Below are 17,576 nucleotides of genomic sequence, written 5' to 3'. Positions count from 1 at the left end.
GGAACTTAATTTCAACTTAGAAAAATGGTTCTCTATTTGCATGATCAATTAGTTGCTTAAAATTGGTGTTTCCCAGAGCACCTCACTGGCTCAGCTGGTAGAGCGTGCAACTCTTGATCTCAGGGTCATGAGTTCAAGCTCCATGTTGGGTGTAGAGATTATTTAAAAATTAAAATAGATAGATAGATAGATATTTTTAGTGTTTATTTATTTTTGAGAGAGAGCTTGAGCGGGAGAGGAGCAGAAAGATGGGAACAGAGGATCTCCAGCAGACTCCTCCCTGACAAGCAGTGAGCCAGATGTGGGGCTCAAACTCACAAACTGAACTGTGAGATCATGACCTGAGCCGAAGTCGGATGCTCAACTGACTGAGACACTCAGGTGCCCCCAAGATAGAACCTTTTTTACAAAATTGTTGTTTCCCAAGAGTTTTGTAAAATAGCAAATAATCGGAATGTTTTAGACTTAGAATTTTGGAGACAAGTGATTTGCCCGCAGTCAAAAGCAGCTGAGCCAAAATTCATAAACTCCCCGACCACACCCTCCCAATCCCTTCAGTTTATGGATAAAGAAGCTGGGATTTTTTAGAGAGGAAGGAAACTGCTCTAGAGATAGCACAGTGAGTGAAGGGTCCAACTGGAATGCCGTTGTCGGAATCCTGAGCGGCCACCAGGTCTTTTCCCCTGCACCACAGCGCCACCTAGTGGCATCTCTCCCTAACTTCTGCCGTCACTGGTTACGGAAACAGCCTTGCTTCATGGGATAGAATAAAAGAATGTAGGGTGGCGTCCCCCCAAAAAGTGTACTGGAGACATGTGGGACTTATTGAGGGCAGGGCGTATGGCGGTGTGGGGAATAAATGCTTGTGATATATAGTTAAGTGGAAAAAAGGTACATACAATTATATTTTCTAAAACTATGCACACGGCAATAACATCAGTGTTGAAAATAGACATGGCTGGAAGGGAAACCAACCATTCAAGGAGCGGGGGTATCTCTGAGAGTTGGGATTAGAGGTGATTTCTGTTTTCTTCTTTAAACTTTTCAATTCCTACCCTCATCTCTCTCTCTTCTACATTGAAAAGTATTACCATTTTATCATTAGAAACACATACACAAACAAAGAAATTTCTCTCTAGCTAAGACTTTTCTGTTCCCTCACTTAAAAAACAACAAAATAAAACAACCACAGCAAAGTGACCGCCCCTCTTAATTCCCAGGCTCTTATTTTCTTTAATCATTTTTTAGTTGCACAAAGAAGCCTCCCTGGCCACCCCATTCTCAGGAAGGCTTTCCCTTCCCGCCTCCTTCTGCACTCAGTTTGCCAGCCCCCACCTTCTCCAAGAGCCCTTATTTTAGTGCCACAAAACCTATGTCCGCAGCAGAACCATGATTAAATAGCTGTGCCCACACTGAGTTATTACCAGTGCATTTCCTGTGCCTCAAGTTTTTCTACTTTTCTTTAGGCTTCACTGAAAGGCAGTTGGGGGGGCGGGGAATTTTATAAAATACAAGTATTCAATTAGACTTTGATGAGAAAAACCAGTTTTCCCTTCCTCAATATAATCAAGCACTCTTCCCAAGTTTAAGTGTTACCTGAAAATCCTTACTGGGGAAATGACACAAAATGGGTCAAAATGCTTCCAGGCACCTGCTGCCATTTTAAACAAAGTTCTAGAGCTATGTCTCTGAAAAGAGTGGGTGGGGGCTTGTGAGCTTGGCCTGTGTGGCCTTGGGCAAGTCTCTTAACATCTCTGAGCAGCAGCTTTTCTCACATATGAAATGATCATATCTACTTCATATGATTGCTTGGGGAATTTAATGAGATAATACACATAAAGAGTTCACAGTATAAGATACGCTGCCGAAATCTGAGGTACAGTGCCATTAATATTATTATTATTATTATTATTATTATTACTACATAAAGATGCAGGCAGGGATTTGACTTAGATAAATGCCAAAATCCCAGATAAACGAACTATACATTCACCACCAGTTATCAAGAAAATATACAAGTTTGGTTTTCAAACTCAGATGAACTCCAACAGAGCTCAAGAAGTCTCTTCCTTCTTCCTGGGGTCTCCCTTTCTGAGCTCAAATAAAAGGTGCTTAACTATTTGGTGAATTTGATCTCAAATCTGGAGGCCTAATTTCCAACGACTCCTCCTCCCCCTTCCTCTACAGACTCTGGGACCTCTACTCCTCCAGCCAGCAAAGATGATGATACCTCACAGCCAGACTCCAACCGGCCTCTTCTAACATTCTCTGAAACCATCTTAATTTTTGATTTAAAAAACTTTTTAATGTTTATTTATTTTTGAGAGAGAGACAGAGTGCCAGCGGGGGAAGAGCAGAGAGAGAGGGGGAGACACAGAATCCAAAGCAGGTTCCAGGCTCTGAGCTGTCAGCACAGAGCCCAACACCAGGCTTGAACTCATGAACCACGAGATCATGACCTGAGCCAAAGTCAGGCGCTTAACCGACTGAGCCACCCAGGCACCCCTAATTTTTTTAATTTTAATTTTTTTAAGAGAGAGAGCGCGCACACAAGTGGGGGAGAGGGGCAAGGGAGAGAGACAAAATCCCAAACAGGCTCTATGCTCCACATGGAGCCCAATGCAGGGCTTGATCCCATGATCCTGGGATCATGACCTGAACCAAAATCAAAAGTCAGATAAATTGACTAAGCTACCCAGCACCCCTGAAGCCTTTATACCAATTTTTTCTAATCCTTTTTTTTTTTAAGTTTATTTATTTATTTTGAGAGAGTGCATGTGTGCATGTGTGAATGGGGAAGGGGCAGAGAGAGAGGAAGACAGAGAATCCCAAGGATGCTCTGCACTGTCAGAGGAGAGCCCAATGTGGGGCTCAGACTCACATATGGTGAGATCATGACCTGGGCCAAAATCCAGAGTCGGATGCTTAGCTGACTGAGCCACCCAGGTGCCCCTAATCCCTGTTTTTATAAAATAATAAAAATGTGAACCTCAGCCCATCCCCTGCATAGATTGATCATGGCAAGTTCCCATTCAGTGGAATCAAGTAAATGATTGATTGAAACTCTCAATTGTCAGATAGTTAACAATCGGCTATTAAATACAAGACACTGTGCTACAGATTGTGGGGGTGGGGAAAAAGAATAATATAAAAAGAATAATATAAAATAGCACCTGCGCTCTAGAAACATCTATTGAACCGGGGGACAAGGTACTGAAGCACCAAGAGACAAGTTGCATGGGGACAATCATTGTGGTGACCCTGCAGGTATCACTGATGCACCAGGCACTGTGTTGGGCACGTCGCAGAGGTTTTGTCTAAGCTTCCCCTCAGCCTGGCAAGTAGCTATTATTATCCCCATTTTACATACGGGAAAACAAAGGGCTCAAGAAGTTAAGTAACTTGACCGGGGGACACAGCTTCTTTTGAGCCATGATTCAAAGACAAGTCTGTGGGACATGAAAACCCGTTCCTTTTCCGCTATTCCACACTGAAAAGTGGCTCATGCCAGCAATAGCAAACACATCCCAAGGCCGTCCGTGATATCAAGGTGCTCCATGAATTGTCAGCTGGGTGTCCTGACCAGTACATGCAGGAGGAGATCATGGGCCACCACCCCAGACTGGTGTGGCCTGGGGAGACCTGACTCTTGACTGTGACCCCCTGGCCCCAGAAAGCTCATTGTCCTTTTATATGGTCCCTGTTTACTTTTGCAGATTTACATAGATGGGGTTTGACTTCTCCCTGTTTATCAATTGAACATCTGAGTCACACAGAGTTGAGACCCCAGCTGGGTAGTGACAACACTGTCGCTCCAATGACCCCACCTACATTCTCCTCCTAAGGGCTCACTGGAGAGGTGAGACTCCGTGAGCCTTCCTGCTCTATTCCAGTCAGCTATGTCAGCCATGCTAAGTGTGGCCCCCACCCCGGAGGCTGTAAGAAATCCAAACCTAAGTCCCCACAAATTAAAACACTCTCAGGTGGGGCTCGGCAATGTGTGTCTAACAAGCCCTCCAGGGGATTCCCACGCAACCAAGTCTGAGACCTAAAGGATAAAAACTATTCTGTTGTCGTGTGCTGTGCCCGTGTCAAGTGCAAAATCAAGGCAGCCACATTTGCAAATTCTTTGCCTCACAATTCCACCTCATTGTGCAAAACAAGGAAAAGAAAAAGAAAAAGAAAAAAAAAAAACAAGAAAACTCTTGCTGACCTCTCCTGTTCCCAGCCTGACTCCTGAACCTGCCCACATTCTCCAGCCCCGAACCCCAAATCCCACACAGCTTCTTCCCTCCCCGGCACGAACCTTACCTCTTCCAGTTTAGTCTGTCTGCAGGGAAAAGAAAAGGTTAGGCCAAGGGGCAATTTCTTATGCTTCAACCCTTTGGTCTTCATGAAGTCTGCCAGACAGTCAGCTACGTATTCAAACAGCTACAGAGAAGAGAAAGCACAGAACACTGGGCTAAGGCATGGTCACTTATAAACTTGATGCCAAGTCCTCCCCACCCCCACCTCACAGAGCCCTTGCCCCAATACCTCTGAGCCGTTTCCTCGGATAATTTCATTGGGTGTTGGGTAGAACTGACTCTCCATCTGGACGTTTCTTTTCCCCTCTTCAGAGACCTGCACCTTCAAGACTCGAAACTTGGACCCTCCAAGATCCAGGGAAAGAAACTCCCCTTTTTCTATTAAAAAACAAAGTTATCACTTATTGAAGGTCTGTTATACAGCAAACTCTGCTTTAGAAGTTGGACATGTAATAAATGTCACTAAATCTCACAACCACCCCATGAACTAGGTATCATCATACCCACTTGCTGAGACTCTAGAAGTACAACCATGAGCTGAGCCCTCCCAGTAAGGGGCAGAGCTGGGGCGTGGCCCAAACCTGCCAGACTCTGCAGCCTAGGCCCCGCCCACTGGGCCACGCTGTAGGGCATAAACGTGGAGGCAAACGCAAACCCACTTGAGGCAGGTGGTATTAGAAATGGGCCTTGGGGCACCTGCACGGCTGTTGGTTGAGCATTTGACTCTTGATCTTAGTTCACATCATGATCCCAGGGTCGTGGGATCAAGCCCTGCGTCAGGCTCTGTGCTGAGCATGGAGCCTGCTTAAGACTTTTTCTCTCTCCCCAACTTGAGGGAAGAAAGAAAAGAAAAGAAAAGAAAAGAAAAGAAAAGAAAAGAAAAGAAAAGAAACGGGAAGGGAAGGGAAGGGAAGGGAAGGGAAGGGAAGGGAAGGGAAGGAAAGAAAGGAAAGGAAAGGAAAGGAAAGGAAAGGAAAGGAAAGGAGGAAGGAAGAAAGAGAGGGAGGGAGGGAGGGAGGGAGGAAGAAAAGATAAGAAAAGACAAGAAAAGACAAGGAAAGACAAGAAAGAAAAGAAAGAAAGAAGAAATGGGCCTTGAGGATGGAGTCTATTCTAGCATGCCACAACCAGGCTGAGAGCAGATACTCCAAGAGTGGGCAAAGTGCTGGTAAGGCAGAAGGAAAAGGCAGAGAGGTATGCAGGGAAGAGAAACCGGCCCCATACAAGGCTCAGTCTCATGGGCAGAGGGAAAAGACTCCAGAAGGGAAAAAAGACAGGGACCAAATGATAGCCCTTAAGGGGCCAAGGATATTCATATTTGGGGCCAGACCCAGCCCAGTACAAGGCAGATGCTGTTAATAAAAAGGTGGGAATAATAAATAAATAAATAAATAAATAATAATAATAATAAATAATAATAATAATAAAAAGGTTGAGGCAGTTCACTTTGGTGACTTCAACTCGGGATCCAGCCAGAATTTCTGCTAGGACTCTTGCCAGTGTCTGCATCAGCCACAGATGTGGGATAGGAAGGCAGGTGTACAAACTCTTGAACCAACAAGCCTTTGTATAGAATTATCTATGCCTGACAAGTGGCTACAGGTTAGGCATGCTTCATGATATACATACACCCAAGACACATGTAAGTGAAACTCCATGACCGCAAATCTGGTCACCCAAGTGGCCTTATTTTGTACCGTGTGACCCTAGACACAGCTGCATGGATACAGGGACCAGCTGGCCATTCAGATTTACTTCTTGTGAAATATGAAATAAAACACAGTGAGAAATTGCTAGTTGGTGGTAAAAACCAAAGTGGAAGGTGCCCCAAACCAGAGGTCAGCTGAGGAGCCAAGGTGGCCCTATATATGTAGGCCGAAACCACGGAGGGAAATTCTGACTCCTAGTTCCCTTGCAGCTTAAGTGTACCACGGTTCGTGCCCTCAGATTCACGAGATCCTGTGTGTCTCCCTTTTTGCTTTCTGTGTCTTTGTACAACAGACCTCCTTTCTTGACCTGGCTTGCCTGGGTTCTCCGTTCCTGGCATTAAAGATCTAGAGACAGGCCCTCCTGAGCAGTGCTCTGCAGACTTCAATGTGCATGTGAATCTCCCAAGAATTTTAACATGCAGATTACATGATTCAATTTAGGTGGGCTCAGAGATTTTGTGGGTTTTAAAAAAATGTATGTATATATACGTATGTATGTACATATGGATGTAATCACTACATCCAACATGGGGCTTGAACTCGTGACCCTGAAATCAAGAGTCGCATGCTCTTTCAATTGAGCCAGCCAGGCACCCCTGAGATTTTATATTTTTCTTTTTTTTTTTTTAATGTTTATTTTTGAGAGAGACAGAGACAGAGAGAAAGAGTGTGAGTGGGGGAGGGTCAAAGAGAAAGGGAGACACAGAATCAGAAGCAGGCTCCAGGCTCTGAGCTGTCAGCACAGAGCACGACGCGGGGCTTGAACTCACAGACGTGAGATCATGACCTGAGCCGAAGCCAGACGCTTAACCGACTGAGCCACCCAGGTGCCCCGAGACTTTATATTTCTAAACAAGTTCCCAGGTCTCTGCTGCAGGTCTCTGGACCACAGTTAGAGTTGCACGGGCTTAGTCATTTATAGACCCAGCCAGCTGGATCTTTTGTTTTTGTGGAGATTATTTGGACAGAAAGATTCTTATCTCCCTAGATCAGCCCCCAAAGAAGCCTGTTGGAGTCATTTATTATTCATGAAGGGAATCCAGGGACCTGATACTGTGCGATTTTTATTAGCCTTCATCACGTACCAAACAAGAGATGCTTTCACAGATGTTATCTGAAGTAGGAAATAGGGAAGATCACACAATCCTTGTATGAACATTTACTGAGCACTGACTCTGTGCCAGATAACACGCCACGTGCTAGGAAGGCACAGGGAGGGCAGGAGTGAATGCCACAGAGGAGGCGGAAAGAGCCGAGTACTGAAGAATGCGAGGGAGGGAGGCGGGCAGCCGGCCAGAGGAGGTCCCAGGGAGGAAACCTGGAGCCAAGGAATGAGCTCACATAGGGAAGGGAGGGTCTGCTTCTGAGGAAAGAGGGAGGTGTGACAGAAATGAGGCTCGCAGGTAGTCTCGGGATAAACTAGGAAAGAGCTGGAAAAACTGCCCCACCCCAAAGAGCTTGAGCTTTATCCAGAAGGTGAGGGGGAGCCACAGAAAGATTTGAAGCATGGGAGTGCCGAGCTCTGATGGAGACTTGGGGAAAATGCCTCCAGCACCAGTCAGAATAGACTGGAGGATTTTCATAACAGAGGAGCTTCCTGTGCTGCGGTTCGGGTTGGAGGTGATATGCAAAACCCAGTGTAGGGTAGCATGGATTCATCCCTTCCTCTGGACACCGGTGCTCTTATCGGTGTGCAATCGCCTGGCTCCACCAGTGACTCAAGATGCAATTTCATGGAAACCACCTGGCGTGGTCCCTTCTGTGACTTTGACCCCAGAGAAAGGACTCGTTGGAACCTGAGGGAGGGAGGACCTACCTAGAAGAAGAGACAATAGCGGCAGTGGGGCCGTCAGGATCTCGACAGCAATTATGAAGATTATCATGACTGTCCAATCGTGGGGACGTAATGTACAACATGGTGACTATAGTTAATAGTACTGTGTTGCGTATTTGAAAACGGCTAAGAGGGTAGATCTTAAAAGTCATCATCAGAAGAAAAAAAGAAATTTGTCACTACATGTGTTGCCAAATGTTAGACTCACTGTGGTGGTCATTTTGCCGTATATACAAACATCAAATCATGTTGTACACCTGAAACTAATACAATGTGGTGCCAATTATATCTCAATAAAAATTTTTAAAAAATAAAAAGATAACGATCTCCCAAGAGAGTGAGGTTGCCTTGACAATCCGCCTCTGTAGGCGGATTCTGTGACCTTTCCGAGGCTCCAGGGTTTCCTTCTCCTAAGCCACTCCCAGGGTTTATGCCCCTGTTCCTTCCTGTTCCCACAGATGCACGATGACTGAATGTGTAGATTCCCGGAGACGCAGAATCTCCAGGGGAAGAGACCTGAGAAACCACACCACATTTAGGAACTGCTTCGGGGGAGTCTTTTTGTTTTTTGTTTTGAGAGAGAGAGAGAGGGCACAAGTGAAAGAGGGGCAGAGAGAGAGAGAGAGAGAAAGTGGGGCTCACCCAGGGCTCATGCTCACCCAGAGTGGGACTCGAGCTCACGAACTGTGAGATCATGACCTGAGCTGAAGTCAAATGCTTAATGACTGAGCCACCCAAGCGCCCCGCAGCTGAGTCTTATACTCAGGTGAGCAAGGGACCCCTGTTCTAGGGCAGCCCCCTGGGCATATCAGCTGACTACGTCAGGCCCCCTGGGCTCCCCTTCAAGGCTCCCCCCTCAGTAGCAGCATCTGGAGTCGGGCCTACAGCATCACAATCACCGTCACAATCATGTGATGGGCACTTCCCGTTCCCCTTCCCTCGTGACTGGTAGAGGATAAGGCACAAAGGCTAACACTTTTAAGGCACTTTGTAAGAACAGTCAGTTGCAGCTCCCTCACTGAAAGGCTGGGAGGGAGCTAAGCTCTAACAAGTTACCCCCTCTCAGGTAGGTTTGGATAAAAGGAAGGGAATTACAGACAGTAGGTGAACTCAGGATTTCTCTGGCACCTGCACACATTTTTGAAATGGAGGTCCCAGTGGATTAGCAGCATTTTATTTGTTTGCTTTTGTTAGTAACCATGAAATTACACCACCAGCTCACAGGAGCCACACAAGACTTGGGGCAATATTTGCGAGATTTTAAAGCACTCCTTCCACATGACTTCATCAGATCCTAACAACCCTGATCTTTTACTGATGCAGACAGGAGTGCAGTGGTCCTGGGACTTACCAAGGCCACTTGGCCCCAGGGACTCTGGGTCCCAAGACCTCACTGCAACAGGATCACCGGTGAGAATTATTATATGATGAGAGGCTCTGAGGAGAGGTACCTCCGGGCCTGAGGGTTTCTAAGACTTGTCAGTTTCACTTCCAAACCTTCCTGAAATAGCCAGGGCCAGGAAGACGCATCTATCCCCACAGCCTCCAGACCATCAAAGTCACTTTCCCTCGCTTCTGGGGACACACCTCAGCAGGAAGAACCAAAGCACAGGAAGCTGGGAGGACTTCACCCTGGTGCCTCCCGCCATAGACACACCCATGACTCAGATGCTTACTCTGAATGGCCCTGGATGACCCTTCGAGGACCACAGTCCCCTAGGTACTTTCATAGAACAGCATCTGGAACTCAGCAGAATTTTTTAAACAGGACTGTCTCTCTCCAAAGCTTATGTCCCTCCAGGGTGAGTAATTGTCCACCATGTCACCCAGCCACCACTGAGGGAATAGGACTTTCACATCACAGTTCCCAGAGAACTCTCGAATGGCAGAAACTACCTTGACCCAGTCATTGGCCCACAGGGGCCCAGAACCCGGCTAATCCAAAGCCCCTGGGAGTTTCCTAAACTTCAGTCTCTGCTCCTTCAAGGGCCCCAAAGCCCTCGCTGGAGCTTGGTGGGAGCACTGGGACACTGCCATTGGGGGAGCTCATTGGTCCTCAGTGTTCTCATCTGACCTGGGCAAAACAGTTACAACTCAGGGTTCTTAAGGGACAGTAACACCTCTGACCACAGACGGTGCCTGGTAGACACCTGTCTACCCTTCCTGTCCCTCCTGTGGCTTTGCCCAGAGGCTGAGAATGGAGGAGGTGGATGGAAACTTGTGGATTCCCTCTAGAGACCTCTAGGCTATGGTCAGCAAAGCAATAGTTCCCCAAGGATGTCCACATCCTGGGATGCCTGGGTGGCTCAGTCGGTTGAGCATCTGACATTTGATTTCGGCTCAGGTCATGATCCCAGGGTTGTGGTATGAAGCCCTGCCTCAGGCTCATGCTCATGCTCATTTTCTCTCTCTCTCTCTCTCAAAATTAAAAAAAAAAAAAAAAAAAAAAAAAAAGATGTCCACATCCTAATCCCCAGACCTGTATATATGTTAGTTACATGGCAAGGGAAAATTAAGGTTACAGATGGGATTAAAACTGTTCATGGGTTGGCCTTGATTTTGGAAGATTATCCTGGATTATCTGAGTGTGCCTAATGTGTAATCACAAGGTCTTTAAATGTGGAAGAGAGAAGCAGAAGGATCAGAGTCAGAGAGAGATTTAAAGATGCTCCGCAGCTGGTTTGGAGATAAAAAGGGGCATGAGCCACGGAATGCAGGCGGAAAATGCAAGGAAAGAGATTCTACCCCAGAGCTTCCAGAAGGAACGTGGCCCTGCTGACAGCCTGATTATAGCCCAGTGGGACCCAGTTCAGACTTCTGACCTTCAGAGCTGTAAGAGAATAAATTTTGGGTGGGTTTTAAGCTGCTACGTTTGTGGTAACTTATTATAGCAGAAAACAGAAAACAAATACAGAGGCCAACTCTCTCATTTTACAGATAAAGAAACTAAGGCTAAACGTTTGGCCAAAGGTCACCAAGAAATGGGCCTAGAACCCAGGTTTCTTGAACTGTCATTTATTCTTCCTCCCACTACATCACCTTATCTTCCATTACTTACCACCTTGGGCCTAGAATCCAGATACCTAGGCATGAAACACCACTTATTATCCATTCAACAAATATTTCAGGGCCTAGTGTGCATCAGGCACTTCGCTAGGTGCTCAGAACACTGTGGTGAAGAAGAAACAGACCCTGCCCTCAGGGAGCACTGGCCCAGTAGGGAGACCCGGCATGGGAATGCTTCCTAGATGGAGGCAGTGACCGCTACCCTGAGATTGAAGAGCCAGGTTGATGTTCACGAGAGGAAGAATGTTGGATACCCCAGCAAGTGAATAAACAAAATGTGTGGGGCCAAGGTGAGCGGAGAAAAAGCAGGGTACATTTGAACTTTGGTTCAAAACTTTTGGTATTGACTAGACTGAAGCAGAGAGAGTTGGAGAGGAATGTGCACAGAGGGCTGGAGAGATAAGCCAGGGGACAGGTACCCATCAGCCAGGGAGAAAGCAGGGAGATCAGGGTCCCTGGCAGCCCCTAGCCCCACTCACCTGAGCCATCTGGAATGGCCCTGACAAAGGTGGGCAGCATCTTCACGGAGGCTGTGGGGTTGGTGTCCTTCCCCAGGCCCTTCTGCATTTCAGCCTGGAACCGAGCCATGATGTCCAAAAGGGTCTCATCGGAGAGCCGCATGTGATACAGGAATCTGTCCACCTGGAACAGACACCAGGGTGACCAGGGTTGCCTGTTAGGGGTGCTTGTCCTCCACTCCCATCACGAAGCTGCATTTCTGACTCTGGGGACATCGACAGTCATGATGTCGATTCCCAAAAGTTCCTTGCCTGACCCCTCACATCTTGGAGACAAAGTGGGGAATTGGAAGAACAGAATGGATTGGAAGGCTGGGAGGCAGGAATTTATTCCTCTGAAGGGTGAGCTCTGAGGAAGAAAGGATTCTCCCATTTTTCTGACGGGACAATAGAGGGGCAAAAGCTACAAAGGATTCAGGGTTTCTAATTCCTAGCCCAGGGCCTGCACCCTTGTCTCATTGCCTCTCCACTACAAAAGACTAGCTATAGTTTGAAAGGTAAATTCCTAAGCACAGAAGTTTTCACTTCCAATGATGACAATATATACCCAGACTTGTTTCCTTTTGTTTATGGGCTGCTAGGAAGCTCAGCTAAATTTAGTTTCCAATTGCAATCTCTAAATTCTAGTCCTTTAAATTGTCATTCTGCTTTTAACTGAGGTTCTAATTAAGATGAAGTTTAATTTCTCTTTAAATGTTTTTTATTACGTTTCTTTATTTTTGAGAGGCAGAGAGAGACAGGGCATGAGCAGGGGAGGAGCAGAGAGAGAGGGAGACACAGAATCCGAAGCAGGCTCCAGGCTCCGAGCCGTCAGCCCAGAGCCTGACTCGGGGCTCCAACCCATGAACCGTGAGATAATGACCTGAGCCGAAGTCGGACACTCAACCGACTGAGCCACCCGGGCGCCCCAAGATGAAGTTTAATTTTTAAAGCCAGCCCCAGTAGCTCCTAAAAATGAGTGGGAAACACTCATTTTCAAATGAGTGGGCAAAGGACCACTGCCCTAATGGAGGGACACTATAAAACTCACTCTGGCTGTGCTTAGTACAACAGTTTCCTCTTCATGGTAATGCTCATCATTTGGTAGTGACAGCCTGAATTCCCAGGGCTTACTGGAACAGATGACTGAGGGGGTCACGAGTAGGGACAGTGGCACAGATGCCCTGTATTTGCCCCTCCTGCTTTATGTACACATACTGAGCAGCCTCTCCACCCACCCAAGTCACAAGCAGACTTGATCCCAGCACATTCCTAGAGGAATCACTCTCCCACACTTTTCTCAAAGGCTAAGAACATTCGTTGCAGTCTACAAAGTGCTTTCATGTAGGCAACCTCATTCAATCTCCCTGACATGGCTTTGAGGCAGCCAGGTGAGGCCAGAATTCTTGCTTCTGGTTGAGAAATGAGGTCTCCAAGCCTCAGAGTCATGAAGCAACACTGGGAGAGCTGTAAGTGAATGGCAGCCGTGGGACTAGAATCCAGTCTGGTTTTGCCTGGTTTTGCTTCACAGCTCTGTGCAGGACACAGGAGCCCAACAGAGACATTACACGGAAAGTGCAGGGGCCACATGACCTTTATCACAGGACAGGTGCCTAGTCATCAGCCAGGCAGGCCTACTGGGCGGCGCCCCAGCTTAGGCTGGGGACAATATGGAGACCCAAGCCAGTGAAATGGCGCATGGCTCCAGGGACTTGGGGGCCAGGGAGAGGCCAGAAAACCATCAGAGAGCCATTAGCAAAAAGGACAATTGGGCTTTCAGTGTATTTGAGGAGATAGGATGGAACCAGGTCATGCTTCATTAAGGGCTTCCTGTTCACCCTGAGTCTGTTTATGACTAATTGGTTGGCACAGCCACACACACGGAGAAAACCGACAGAAGGGACGTGACCCAAGTAATTGGGGCTTGGGGAAGGGTGAGATGTACTACACGGGAACTAAACTTGCTCCCTTTCCACCCCAAGGACCCTGAGATGCGCCCTTGGACCTACAGCTCATTTTGCTCAGCGCCCAACAGAACTTCTCCCGTGTCCCCATAGTGTCATCCCTCACGTACAAGACATGGGTTTGAGGCCCCATTGGGGTCATTTGCCAGCTGCAGTTTAAGAGTCCTTCAGAACTGTGGGTTTCCGCTCCTGCTGTTTCACTAAGTTCAAGTCGTGACAGAAAGAATGTCAGCTTAGCAACAATTTCTTGTTTATTCTTTGTACCTCCCACAGGACCTAGTGCAGTAGCTAGACGGGAAAAATGAAACATATGTTGGGGAGGGAAAGCTGTATTTTAAATCCAAACAGGTGATTTGGGGCCTGTGTAACCAGGCACATCCTTTGCAGGCACTAAGGGAGGGTGTTTGAGTTGCAGAAAACCAAGCACACATTTGGAAAGACTCTGAGACCGTGAAACAGGATATCTTCTAAACAAAAGAGCCAACACACGGTACATTTAACATAGAAGAGCAAATTCAAAAATGTAAGCTCAGACTTGCTGAATGACAGAATGTGGGAGCCGGAAGTGACTTTAGAGATCACTTAGTCCAAAGGTCCCATATGAATCAAGAGTCATAAAAAGGTTCACCTCTTTGACCCAGTGATTTCGGTTCTGAAAATCTAACCTTATGATGATCACAAAGATGGATAACAGTAAACACATTCCAGTGTTTTTCATAACAATATCTTAACTGTTAAAAAATGTTTTCGAAAGTAGCCAAATGTCAGGGGCACCTGGGTGGCCCAGTTGGTTAAGCAACCAACTTCCGTTCAGGTCATGATCTTACGGTTGGTGAGTCTGAGTCCCACATCAGGCTCTGGGGTGACAGCTCAGAGCCTGGAGCCCGCTTCGGATTCTGTGTCTCCCTCTCTCTCTGCCCCACCCCCGCTTGCACGCTGTCTCTCTCGGTCTCCCAAAAATGAATAAACGTTAAAAAACATGTTTTTAAGTAGCCAAATGTCCAACAAGAGGGAAAAGATTAAGTTACAGTATATCCAACATGATTGAATATCAGAGGATAATAAAATGATAATAATGAAGAAATGGGAGAAATGGACACAAGTGGTTACAATATAACAATAAGTGAAGGACACAAGAGTCAGAATTGTAGATGAGCTAGAAATACAACTGTAAAAACACACCATAACGGCTTCCACCGGGCAAATCTGACAGTGTTTGTGAGAGGGGTGGGAATAAAGGTAACGTTTCCCCTTTTCGTAATGTTGACTTACTGAACCGTAAAAAGTACATACTGAAAACCTAACCAGCCCTTCTCTTATGAGTGAACAGTCTGCAGGTCAGTGACCAGAGTCAGCCCAATGTTCTCAGTAGGTCAAATAACGTCAATATATTGAATTGGAAAAGAAGTTATCACAGTGGTGTTTCCTTCCTTCCTTCCTTCCTTCCTTCCTTCTTTCCTTCCTTCGTTCCTTCCCTCCCTCCTTCCTTCCTTCCTTCCCTCCCTCCCTCTCTCCCTTCTGGTTTTATTTTGTTTGGTCTTTGTTTTAACATTGGTATAGGGAGATTGAAAAAAATTGTTCCAGGGTCTAAACGGTAACCCTCCCAGGCAAGTATGGCCCAGGATCTTGACACTCTGGAGGCAGGAAGCACAGAAACTAAGGAGGGGATAGACTACCTGACCCTGGAGAGAAAGAAAGGGCCTGTGCCTTTTGACCAGGTGTGTTTACACCACGTGGAGGAGGGCACAAGCCCGTGTTCTCAGAACCTGTGACTCATCCAGCAACCAATAAACCAGATGTCCGTACTATCCCAGTCACCTGTTACTTCAGGTGGCCACAAGGTGCTCCTGACTATCCCTCCTCAGCTCACTCTTCAGCTTTCTTGGAAGGGGAGAGAGGAGGGAGATGGGAAGGGTCAACCTCAGGCCCTGACAAAGGCTCACCCTCCTCGCAGAGGACCCGAACAAATCCGTGGAGGCTGCAACCTGGGGCTGGTGGACAAGCAGGTCCCACCTGATTCTAGGATGTAACAAAAGGAACCAAGGAAATGAAACTAATTCGCAGAACCAAATGGAAAGGTTCCAAAGACTTCTCTCTTGGGTTTTGTAGAGATACATGCAGGTTTCTTCTTTACTAAGCAGGTAATAATGGAAAGTGAATCTTTAAGTTGTACTCTTTAGGAATTTTCTACCTCCTCAAGAAGCCAGTAGAGGACTCCATGAAACTAATCAATAAGTGAAAATTAAGACAGCTTAAATCAGATTGATTCACAATACTTTAAGATTTGCTATAACTTCTAACCCAATTCTCTAATGAACAGAATTTAGTGGAGGTTTATCCCACCAAGCACATGAGGGCTGTAAGGGACCATGCTTCCTCTCTGTGTTTGAAAAGCCTGGAGGCATCACAGCACAATGGAAAGAATGCTAGGGGAGTCAGAGACTTGGGTTTAATCCTCTCTCCACCTTAAATACTTGGGTGGCTTTGGCTAAGTCCGCCTCCTGAGAGGATTTCTGTTATCTGTAAATTGAGAGACACTAGTGCCCAGGGCGCTGCCTCGGCAGCTGGAGTGGCTGGTGTGGCAGGCTGGGCTCCTTCCAGGCTGCCAGCAGAGAATGGTGAGCCTTGGCAACTTTTAAGCAGCCTACCTTGGAATCAATTTTGTGGAGAGGTTTCGTGGGCAAAGCGGCGGAATAATGCACAGCCTACCATTGGCCAACAGCCATGGCAATAGTAAATATTTCAACTGTTGTACATCAAAACCCACATCCCTCTTGGTTGGTTCCCATGCTTCTATTCTTTCAAGCACATGAAGAATCATGTGAATTACTTGAAAGGTTCTCAAAATTTCTCTCCCCTCCTTTGTAGCCTTTCCCCTCAAACATCCCTGACATCAAACACGATTGTCTTTCACCTTTCTAAAGACTTTTGCCTCATCCACACCCAGTGATATCTGCCAGGAAGTGCAGAGTGAAATGCAAGACTGAGGACAATGTCTAATGCCCAGCCTGTGGGAGATTTGCTCCGCTCCCCACTCCGTGAGCTCTTTGCTGGTCCTGTGCTCCCTGGGTCTTCTCTAATAAGCTTGCTTAAGTCCCTTTGGATGCAGCCACGGTATCAATTAGTTCTTTCAGTCAAGAATGAGCCAGGTATCTCTGAGCTTTGCGAGTCCTTACCTTCTTGATCTGATCCTCCTTCAGCTTGGTGAAGTAAAATGCCATCAAGTGTACGGCAAACATTTTTTCCAAGTTTGGTTTCTCCTGAGATGGGCAGAGATTTCTGTGCAGTGTTTACTCCCGTGTCCCTGGAGTGCTGCCCACTCCCGGTCAGGCTGGAGGCCTCCAGGAACTAGGTGCTACAGATTAAATACCTCCAGGCTGCTTAGTTCAATGATTAAACTTGGCCCCCTCGCTCCGGTCCCTCCCTCCAGCATACATTTGATTGTCTAATAGGAGGCTTGGGACGGCAGCTGAGGATTGGTGGAGGGGAGGCAGGTGATGGGTTGCTTGACTCTTTGAGAATTGGGTGCCACAAAATACCATTGCTAAGCAACACTCTCAAGCCAGCGTTCCACCAAGCCCACTCAGCCGAGGAAAATCCGAGAAGTTGGGCGTTAAACAAAGCCAACTTTGAACCAGCTGAGCTGCTCGGCAAATGTTTGGTCTCAGCCTTTTCTCTTTTGTCCTTTTCTTCTCAATCCAGGGATGTAACTCCTGACTCCCTGCCCCTCCGTAGCACTGTCTTAATTAAGACTAAAACATTGCCCTGGTCAGGGAGATTTCAAGAATGTTGAGGCAAATCCCTCCATTTGTGACAGATCAGATCTCTTGGCCAACAGCCCATGGTAATGGAAAAGAACCAATAAAAGTTTATCTAGTCACAGTGATAAGCCAGAAAACCTTGATTACATAGGTAGTGACCCAGGAAAAAAATATACACGAGAAAGAATGGACTGATGTCACCAGTGCTCACCGGAAAGCTGCTGCCGGAGAGAAAGACTGAAGTCAGAGGCAGAAATGTCTCATGCCACTGAGAAATTTGGTTTACTCATCTCACTCATACTGGATGTGAGAAGGACCCAGAAAGGGGCCAGCGTGTGGGTACTTTAGACCTTGCACTCTTCCTGCAGTCATTGGTCAGCTAACAAAATCAGTAACAACTGTAGTGTTAACAAGAGCAGCTAGCAAGGAGGGAGCACT

General features: G+C 46.8%; 1 protein-coding gene across 1 annotated transcript in view; it reads right to left on the bottom strand.

Annotated features, from left to right (window-relative positions):
* HKDC1 (hexokinase domain containing 1) overlaps nt 1-16,627 on the bottom strand; it is a 48,828-nt gene extending 32,201 nt beyond the window's left edge. Inside the window, exons 1-4 of the mRNA XM_042908879.1 lie at nt 16,554-16,627; nt 11,396-11,558; nt 4,537-4,685; nt 4,312-4,431 (exon numbers count right to left, since the gene is read on the bottom strand). Of these exons, the coding sequence (XP_042764813.1) occupies nt 4,312-4,431; nt 4,537-4,685; nt 11,396-11,558; nt 16,554-16,616 (495 nt within the window). The 5' untranslated portion in view covers nt 16,617-16,627. The remainder of the gene's footprint in view (nt 1-4,311; nt 4,432-4,536; nt 4,686-11,395; nt 11,559-16,553) is intronic.
* Nucleotides 16,628-17,576: the final 949 nt, after the last annotated feature.

The sequence above is a fragment of the Panthera leo genome, chromosome D2 (assembly GCF_018350215.1).
Source record: "Panthera leo isolate Ple1 chromosome D2, P.leo_Ple1_pat1.1, whole genome shotgun sequence".
In the NCBI taxonomy this organism is placed as follows: Eukaryota; Metazoa; Chordata; class Mammalia; order Carnivora; family Felidae; genus Panthera; species Panthera leo.
The sequence above is the reverse complement of the archived record's forward strand: the minus strand, read 5'-3'. Positions and strand labels throughout refer to the sequence as shown.